Source organism: Symphodus melops (genome assembly GCF_947650265.1).
Source record: "Symphodus melops genome assembly, chromosome: 1".
NCBI lineage: Eukaryota > Metazoa > Chordata > Actinopteri > Labriformes > Labridae > Symphodus > Symphodus melops.
The window spans coordinates 44,745,206-44,755,085 of NC_136691.1; the positions used below are offsets into that span (position 1 = coordinate 44,745,206).

General features: G+C 39.7%; 2 protein-coding genes across 3 annotated transcripts; one reads left to right on the forward strand and one right to left on the reverse strand.

Annotated features, from left to right (window-relative positions):
• Positions 1–286: 286 nt before the first annotated feature.
• Positions 287–3,672, reverse strand: purba (purine-rich element binding protein Ba). The gene has a single exon (XM_079368942.1). The coding sequence runs from the start codon at positions 3,526–3,528 to the stop codon at positions 2,548–2,550; it is 981 nt and encodes a 326-aa protein (XP_079225068.1). The 5' UTR covers positions 3,529–3,672; the 3' UTR covers positions 287–2,547.
• Positions 3,673–4,332: 660 nt separating this feature from the next.
• h2az2a (H2A.Z variant histone 2a) lies at positions 4,333–6,882 on the forward strand. 2 transcript variants are annotated; one of them, XM_079368951.1, is made up of 6 exons: positions 4,333–4,418; positions 4,513–4,574; positions 5,602–5,679; positions 5,811–5,924; positions 6,041–6,170; positions 6,322–6,882. In XM_079368951.1, exons 2-6 carry the CDS (start codon positions 4,572–4,574, stop codon positions 6,381–6,383), a joined length of 387 nt encoding a protein of 128 aa, XP_079225077.1. In that variant the 5' UTR covers positions 4,333–4,418; positions 4,513–4,571; the 3' UTR covers positions 6,384–6,882. The 2 variants fall into 2 exon arrangements, with proteins under 2 accessions (XP_079225077.1, XP_079225076.1); XM_079368950.1 differs by lacking the exon at positions 4,333–4,418 and having other exon boundaries at positions 4,440–4,574.
• Positions 6,883–9,880: the final 2,998 nt, after the last annotated feature.

Consider the following 9,880-nt stretch of genomic DNA (forward strand, 5'->3'; position numbering starts at 1 on the left):
AAAATTGTTGGCATGCCCATTTCTTCCTACTTCACACTTCAACCAGATGATATTTAACAACATGATGTTTGTGAAATTAATCTATTTAAAGACATGCCCTTAACATTTAGAATATTGCAAATAACATTAATTATTTGACATCTGTTGACAAGATGATGCATCGTCAAAACATTAGCAGCATTAAATACTAACAAACACATTCTCAAAAACAACAGTTTATAGCACTGGTTGTGTAGAGGCAGAGTGATTAATACCCTGATGTGGGGGATAAAAAGACCGACACCTCTCCTGAGCAAAAACCTTTTATTTCTCGTTGAAAGGAACTCAATAGAATATTACAGCAGAACACACGACTGAAACAGCTGCCATTTCACGTAACACAGTACAGGAAGAAGGATGTAGTTCAATCTCATGTGTAATATTATATATAGTATATCTATAATCAATAGAAAAGAAAACAAATATTGCTCCCATGTTTTTTTTTTATGGCATCTCTGCATTGGATGTGTTGTGGGTGAAGTAAAAGTAAAATTCAACGAGGGGTTTACACACCAAAGGAAGTAGGACAATAAAAAGTGTCATCCTGCAAAGCACGGGGACTTTGTGGTTTTTTTATTAGGCTGAGAAGTAAACTTTTTTTTTTTTCCATCGCAAGAAAGAAAACTTGAAACCGCTCTCAAATATGGATAAATACCACCATACAGCAATCAGAGTATGCAAATAAAAGAACACAAGGCAGCTCTGCGTTAGAGCAGGCATGCAAACATGATCATATTCGAAAAGGAGCGCTAGAGACAAAACGTTGATGATTGCAGGTTGTTTACGTTTGCATCGTATGGCGACTGATGGGAGAGCCAATTTGTGACATAACATGGTTAAAAGGCTGGACTGAAACGAGGGGACAACTGGTTGCTATGTAAAGTGAACTGGAGTGCTGAGTGTTTGCTGACAAACTACTTTAATGTAGTTGTTGCTAGAAATTGCTATAACATACTGTGTTGTCAATTTGTTGACTTCTTCTTAATTTCATCTAAGAAATAAAAGAAATGTTAGGAAAAAAGCAGTTATGAAATATCACCCTGGACAATTGCATCCAAAGTTTAGTGTTTTAAATAAGCCACTTTAGGCATCGTTATCTAATAAATGTCTCATATTTCTATGTCATACTTCAATAAATCTCTTTTGAAAAATAATTGTATCTATATTTGAATTTGTTTTTTAATAAGTAAATCTATTTCCCAGTATATCATTTTTCTTGTTCTCTCTCTTTTGGTACAGCACCACCCTGTGGGTTTTGTTTTCCAAAAGCACCTAATTGTTCTTACAATCAGACTGAATCTTGCTTCAGTCATTAATGGTCTGTGTTCAAGATTAAAGGATCCAAATGGTGCACCCTAAATAATTCCACAAGATCAATTCCCTTGAGACCGTAGCTCAAGTCTTGCAATATTAAGCTTTAACTCAGAAAATTGTAACCAGTGCTAGAGGCCTGTGCTCATTGTGTCCCCTTTTGACATAAAAAGGTCACAGGGTTCAGAAATGGGCCTGCATAATATGAGACATCATCAGTTGCCACAGCTGCAGCACCTGGCTGAAGGTGTCTGCACTCAGAACCTCTTGATGATGCGCAGGCACAGGTTATGCTGATATTTCCTAAAATGTAGATTGGACTCACTGGACCTGAGACAAAAGAAGCCACGTGTGAGCAGGCCTCACCACATACCAGCTATTGGCGCAGGAGGTTAGCACCTGAAGGACCCCCTAAGAGCAAAGGAGAGGAACAGTGAGAAGAAGAAGGGGAGGGTCATTTGGACTCATTTGGATTGTCCGTAGAGTCCAAATGTGGCATGTGCTTGTAACAGATCACCTCGTGGGACCTTGCTGGGCTGAATGAATGTCCTGCGATGCCAAGGATGCCTCCTGTAGCTGAGGCTGCGGCCCTGGGTGTTGTCTTTTCTGTCCGGTCAAGCTGTCCCTTTCTTTTCAGACAGAAAACAAACACACTCACACACACACACACACAGCAATGGTGATGCAGGTGCTCTGTCTCACTCCCAACTACGCACCACTTCCTTTTATAATCTCACAGACAACAGGTCAGAGCCAGGTGAGCTGTTACCACTGGATATCAACCAGGAAGTGTTGCTGGTAACTTACTGCTGCATTTTGAGCACTGTCAAACTTAGGTTGCTGGGCTACATGTGTGAGGTTATCAAATAGACAATCAATATATCTATATATAGATATGTATATATAGATATACTTCTATATATTTTATTAATGGGGAATCCTATACAGGAGCTGACTAATGCAGTCTGCACTCATTTATCTATAACATCCACCTAAACTTTAGAACATGATTCTCTTATAGGCTATAGACAATATTTTCTCAGTCAAATATACTATTTATTTTTACTCCGTTGTTTTAGCATTTTTTTAAAGCTCGATTCGTCATGCACACAATAGTCGATCCTTTCTGTCTGATTCTCTATTTATCTCCAGGCTTTGTCAGCTTCATCACGAGCAGGCCAGCTCTCCATCCATCCATCAATCATCGTCCACGTCGTCGCCCTCGGACTCCTCTCCGGCTCGTCTCTCGTACATCTTATCCCGGTGCCGCTCCTGGATCTCTTTCATTTCCTCGGCGTAGCGGCTGAACGCTCCGCCGAACTTGCTCCAGGCTTTGAACGGGATTGTGATAGAGTTTCTATAACTGGGCTTCACTTCGCTCACCCTCAAGAAAACTCCGTACTTGTTGGATCCGACGTCAAAAAAGAACCGCTTGGAGTCCACCATGATCGAGGTGCCCTCGGGGAGCTCGCTGAATCCCCCTGCCCCTCCACCACCTCCCAAATCCTCCTCATCTCCCCCGTAGTCGTCTATCAACTTGGCCAAGGCGTCACGGAACTCTATCAAGCCCTGGGCGGGGAGAGCGATGGTTTGTCCGGCCTGCAGGCCAGACCCCGGGATGCCACCCACTCCAACTCCGAAGCCGGGGCCTCGGTTGACGGTCTGCCGGATCCGGAGAAAGCGACCCCGCTGGTTCTCCTTCAGGTCGAGGTAGTATTTGCGGTTCTCTCGCACCAGGAACTCGCTCTTCAAGGCCCGTCTAGGCCCGGTGTCATCCCCACCGGAGGACTGTGCGATCTGCTCCGGGGTGCTAGGCCCAAGCTGGGCGTAGTGCTCTATGAAGTCCCCCAGGTAGTCACGGAACTCCGCCGCAACTGACATGGAGAGGGTCAGTCGACTTTTTGAGCCCCCGGCTCCGACCTCAGCGATCTTTATGAACCGGCCTTTGGCGTTCTGCTTCACGTCCAGGTAGAAGCGTTTGTTCTGAATGTCCAACCGCTTCGAGGCCAGTTCCTGGGTCTCCGGTTCCCGCTGGTAATGCTGAAACCCGCCGCCTCCTCCTCCTCCTCCCCCTCCGCCACCTCCACCGCTGCTTCCACCGCGCTCACTGCCACTGTCCCCATCCGCCATCTTCACCACCAGCAGCCCGTCTCTCTGCGTATCTTTGACCCCCCTCATCCACTCCCCCCCCTTTTGCTTGACTAGCTAGCAGAGGAAATCGCACGCAGGGTTCTGGGTTCTGATTTGTCGAAGCAACTGTCAATCAAAAGGTCTAATGGATTTCTTGCGTTTTAATTGGCTGGTAAATGGTGTCTGTCATTTTTAGTGAAAAAACCTGCCTCCTGGATGACATTCAAGTGCATTTAGGTACTACTGATTTGATCTGTTTTCACGAGACATCAAGACATGGATTGCAAATAACCAATCATGCTCTCATTAATTTTATTTTCCAGCAAGTGTTTCCTCTTAATATTCAATATTTTTAACTTTAACGATGCAAAACATATTTTAAATATAGACTTTGTGGAGTCTTAGCACATGTGTATTGTGATATGATATGAATGTATATGTTTTATTGGATTGTTTAATGTATTTTGTTTTGACCTGCCCAGCGGGGACTGCAGATGGAAAGAATCTGGTATGAAACATGTTTTCTCTATGAAATCAATGTTTTTTGTCTACATGGCCCCTGACAACTAAACTAATAAAATTAACTAAAACAAAGTCTTTCTGTGAATTTACTGCTGCAATAGCCAATTTATAATGCAATGAGCATACACATGTGAGACGATTAAAAGACTTGTAGTTATTATATGAATCCGAGTGGCCTTAAGGTGATGTTCAAGACTTGTAGTTATAATTTGAATCCGAGTGACCTCAAAGGGATGTATATTGATTTGTAAATGTTTGGGACGGTGAAGGCCCGCCCCGGGAAGGACTCTCAAACACAAGTCCCGCCTACTTGTTGGTGTCGTGCGCAAAAGCCAGGCACGACGACGATCTGGTGATGGGGGGATGGGTGACTAGTCTGCAATCTGTTCAGCTATTGGCTGGAACTGAGATTCAAAGTAACAACACGCACTCCGATTGGACGATTTGACTCCCACGAGGGGTCTCATGCAAAAAGATTTCCGAAGGGTTTATTGTTTCTTTGCTTTTCAGGAGCCGAAATTGTTTGCTATCTACTCCAGCTCCACTTTCAAAAATAACTGGTCGGAAAAATGGTGAGTTCGCTTCGACTGATGCTTAATGCGCCGGCGGAAATCTGTGCACATTAATACATAATGTACAGCTGTAGGATTTATGTTTTTAAGTGGAGCAGAAGGTGTTAAAAAAGCTAACTGTCAGCTATCACGTTAGCATTAATGTTGGCTTAAGAAGTCTGTTTTTGGTTATTTTTTTCGTTCTCAAGAACAGCATGTGTAACGGGCCACTATTCTGTAAAGCCATCCGGTTGTATATGTGGAGTGGTGTATGAAAAGAATTAGATTTAAGGCAAAAAACATTTTTCCCCTCGATGTAGCGTCTTTCTTGCGACCCTTAGCGAGCTAACTTTAGCTAACTCGTTAGCTTAACGGTTATCTGTCTGTTATTAGTTACCCGTCAGTCTCTTATTATTTGACTGTAGATTAGTCAATGTGTGTTGACTGGATCGACTGTGAACTTTCTATTAGTCTGAATAATAATATAAGTTCACCTTTAGTTTATATAAAAGTCGTTAAATGTAAACATCTCGGAGCGGCGCTTGAGTGATCTATTTATCGCGGGATGTCTGTCACGAGCCCGCTGACAGCTTCCCGTGTTTCTCTTTAAAACTCTCTTTGTGTCCCTTTTTGTTTTATTTCAGTAACAGTTATCTCGGTTCTATAAAAAACCCCATTATCAGCATATTTAGTAAACATTATCGTCATCGTCGTACTTTCTATTCGGTTTGTTTCAGGTTGGCGGGAAAGCTACAAAAGATTAACCGGTATCTGAAACTTAACAAATGAAACTATAAACATCCATGTTTACACCACCTTTTTCTGTGCAGGATGGTATTTTCTGCTTATCTGCAGTGTGTGCTAACATTTAATTTTTTTTGTGCTCCCTTTGAAGTTTAATTTTTCGTTAACTGATATGCTTTTTCTGGTTTGTAATTAGTGATGCAGGAATGAAAATATACAGACCCTCAGAATTCATATCACAGTTTTATTTATCTGAGTTCAAGATCTTTGTTTCCTGTTTAAATTGTCCTACGCTTACCTCCAGGCTGGTGGCAAGGCAGGAAAAGACAGTGGCAAAGCCAAGGCAAAGGCAGTGTCACGCTCTCAGAGGGCTGGGTTGCAGGTAAATACTTTGAAGCTTCATATCACAGTTTTTGACTTTACTGTTACATTATATGCTGCCATCTTCTTGTAGAGATTAGCTACCCCCTATCGTGTTAAAATAACCACTGTGTCCTGTCTGTTTCCTGGTAGTTCCCAGTGGGTCGTATCCACAGGCACTTGAAGACTCGCACAACCAGCCATGGTCGTGTAGGAGCCACAGCAGCTGTGTACAGTGCTGCTATCCTCGAGTACCTCACTGCTGAAGTAAACTTTCGTTGTTGTTGTTGTTGCATGGTTATGTTTAACTTTCAGATAGGTATTTATGTTTCTGAGTTATGATGCTATTAACACTAATCTGTTTTTGTTTTTTTTGCTCTCAGGTACTAGAATTGGCAGGAAATGCCTCCAAAGACTTGAAGGTGAAGCGTATCACTCCCCGTCACTTGCAGCTTGCCATCCGTGGTGATGAGGAGTTGGATTCTCTTATCAAGGCAACAATTGCAGGCGGAGGTAAGCTGACTTTTTTTGCTTCATTTGTTGTATTTACATCTACTTGATTGTGAGTTTGTATCAATTCGCTCTGCATTTCCCTGCAGATCACTGCTACCTTTAATAAAACAATTTGACCGATTTTGTTTTTTCTGTATTTGTCTGTTTTCAGGTGTCATTCCCCACATCCACAAATCCCTCATTGGGAAGAAGGGCCAGCAGAAAACTGCATAGATGCCATATTGACCAGAAGTTTTGGGGCTTGGGCTTTGATTGGACCAGGAGTTCACATTTGTTTTTTTTATCATTAATATTATAGCAAACAAAGAGTGATTGTTAGGTTTTGTGTTGTAATAATTTCCCATAACTAGAAAAAAGTACAGAAAACCCCTTAACAACAGAAACCCCCTTTGTATGTTATTGTAGAACGTTTGCCTGGGGAATATATGATTATTTCAAATGGTGACAGTGAATTTGTTTGATTGGCCTGGGTCTCTGTAATGTTTTATACTGAAAAAAAGAAGTTGTTAAACCTTTTTTATATAAAAAGTTGTTTTGTGGTTATTTTCATGAAGTTACAATATTTGCTATCACACAACTTTTTAAGGAGATTGTTTCTTTTGATGAAAAATGCTAAATGTGATGTGGTGCTTTTTTCCCCCTGTTGACTTACTGTTATATTTTCAACTGCACAAGGATAGTGTTGTATTAAAAAGTTGACTTTTTACATCAAGATGACATTTTTTTTACAATGCAGTTTCATGCAACAACTGTCAAAAGATTGCTAGATTCAACAAGCTCAGAAAAGTGTTAGACCATAAATTAGTTAGGTAGCAGTGAAACTTCAGTTTTTGTCTCACTGTGGAAACAAATGACAAAAGTAATCAAGTAGGTGTCTGAATGCAGATTGAAAAGCAAATCAATACATCAGTCTGTAAGTCTGCCTTTTTAAAAGTGTGTATCAGGGAAATTACTGCATATTTGATCCTTTAAATATACATTGCATGTTGCTCTTGGCTCGATATGAAGCCCTTATATGAACATTTTATTGCAGTCAAGAATTGTATTCTAAAACTCGTTTTGTGTATCAGTTTTTAAGTTATTGGTATTTTAGATACTGTTTTTCATTGGTGGGTTGGTATTAAATAGATACATTTTAGGAATATTTCAAAACAAAGCTACTTCAAACTTTTGAAGTATCTGAGGGGAAAAAAAGAACTATCCATCAGTTTGAACAGTATATGGTTTTTGTGTGATCGCCACTTGCCAACAGAGGGAGCCACTGACCGACGATTTCAAACCTTTGCTGGTTGATCAATGCAAAAAGTAACTTGATGAATGTACAATAATATTTCTCTATTTATTCTGCATGCACACAAATCTTAGATTTTATGAGGACAAAGGCTGATGGTAAAGCAAAACACTAATCAGGAAGATGTATTGGTGTATTGTTTATCAACGCATATAGTCTTGTATGTTTTACACTACATCAAAGCAAGTGAGTGGTGGGCTGATCTCACACAAGCAAAAATAAAATGCTGTGGAGACTGATGTTTGTCTAACACCTTCTGAAGGGCATTCCGGCTTTATGTAATCGTTTTTCGTTTTGTGGAAACCTTTAAAGACTTAAGTTGGATTTTTTAATTTGTAGGACAAAAACAAAGACAGCATACTTAGTTGTTGAGGGTGTAAGTGGTGGTATTCTTAAAATGATTTTTGTCAGTGGAACATTATTTAATTTTAAGTACCTTTTAAATCCTGTTCTGCAAGGAATGCCAAGAGTTTAAACTGCAACAATATTAGGGGAAATTTCAAACTTTTTCATCAATAGTTAGGTTAGAGGATACAAATAAAAAAATAAGACTGTTATTTTAGCTGTTAACTTGTAAATTACATTTACTTGACTCATAAGAACCATTACACCTCTTTCGTTCCCTGACAAATACAAAAATGTCTAACCATTATTTTCAATTTCGTAATTTTACTAACATATCAGTTTCATGCTCTTCTATTTATTTACTTTGCTTTTTCCAAACGGCGAAGTGTCTCTGTATTATTTGAGCAGCGAGCTGCAAATGATTTCAGAGAGATGAACGATAAAACTGCAAAAGCACATAAGTGTGCACACTGAGTGTGACAGGAACAGAAAACTGTTGTTTATTGAAAACAACTTCACAGCCATTTCGGAAGTTTTGTTCTGACTTAGATGAATGACAGAGTATAATTTACTGTACTAGCTGTGAGGTGGTTAACAGTTAAGAAATGAACTGATAATCTTATTGTGATTTATACAGAACTCAGTTTTCTATGGAAAAAAAATCAGGCCCACAACTGGACTGTCACATATCAGATTTATTTAAAATAAAAGAAAACTCAAAATATCCTTCACAAATTGAGGTAAATTTAAGTTCTTAGTCAAGTTAAATTTGAAAAACGAAGTGATAAAAGTGCTATAAAACATGACACATGAATACGTCATGAAAGAAAACTTAAAATAATGTTAAAATATACTACACTGCTTTGATAATAGTATAGAATATGTCAGGATAGAACTTTCTGAAAGAAAAGAGATGGGTCTTCGTCAATAATTTAAAACATTTGTTGATAGGGGCGGATCTTATTTGGGAGGGACAGCAACATGATAATTGTGGCTCCCCTTGGAAGTTAGCAGCACATTTGGAACCAACTGCAGGCATTGGATAGACAAATAATGATGTTCAATATTGCAGGTATTATGAATGTGTGTCACTCTCTCTCTCTAATTGGGAGGGACATAGGCTTTTACTTTGGCCTGTAGTCTCAGCTCATAGGAGCTTACCTTGTCAACAAAAGAAATCTGCCTTTCAAATTGAAAAACACTGTCAATAAAAAAAACCAAGATTCATATAGTTTCACATAGTTTAGAGGCAAGAGGGCCAAGAGTGCTTGCTTCCAACAGCAACTCAAGGTGTCCATAATCTTCCCTTTTAGATAAGGGAATCACCCTGATTAAATTCCATTAAGCTACAAAGGTCAGGTTGTAATTCCATTTTATTTATTTAAGTATTATTTTCTTTTCCTGTTTTAATATACATACTATTTTGTACTTTATACTTATTTTGTATTCTGCCCTTTAGCAAACTCTAACATTGTGTCTGTCTTCTTGATCCCACGCCTAGTGATTTTCCATCTTGTGCTCCACTTCCAAATTGTACTCACCTGCTTTTCATTATCCCCTGATTGTCTGTGTTTTTAAACACTGTTTGTCTGCCTGTGGTTTGCCGTTTGTTGTGAGTTCATTGGTGTTGCCTTGTTCCAACATTTCTCTGGAGTACGTTCAGCATTTCACCTTTGCCTGACTTTTTGGAGTGTTGCCTTTTTGCTTTGTTCCTTTGTGGATTTGGGATTTGGGTTACACAGGTTCTCAGATTGAATCAACCTGAACGGTGAGATAAACTCTGCCTCGAAGCAAACTCTAGCCTTCTGTTAGTCTGTATTTTTAGAGCCATCATTCTATATCTGTTTCTGTTACATCAACATTTTAATGTCTCTCATACAATCAAGTAAGGCCTGCAGTGAACAATTACTCTAGATTAGTACATCATCTGAAATCAAATGGAACAAGACATCACATTTCTCAAACATAGATGACAAGGACAGCATAAGGAAGCTAGTAAGGGACCCAAAATGTAACCTTATGGGACACCTCCTGTAAGTGCAGCTGTCTCTGACGTACTGACTGGATGAGGTTA

Excerpts from the sequence above, each read along its gene's own strand:
- purba (XM_079368942.1), bottom strand. The coding sequence starts at position 3,528 with ATGAGGGGGGTCAAAGATACGCAGAGAGACGGGCTGCTGGTGGTGAAG.
- h2az2a (XM_079368951.1), top strand. Across the intron at positions 5,680-5,810 it reads CTCAGAGGGCTGGGTTGCAG|TTCCCAGTGGGTCGTATCCA; the intron begins GTAAATACTTTG and ends GTTTCCTGGTAG. Across the intron at positions 6,171-6,321 it reads GGCAACAATTGCAGGCGGAG|GTGTCATTCCCCACATCCAC; the intron begins GTAAGCTGACTT and ends GTCTGTTTTCAG.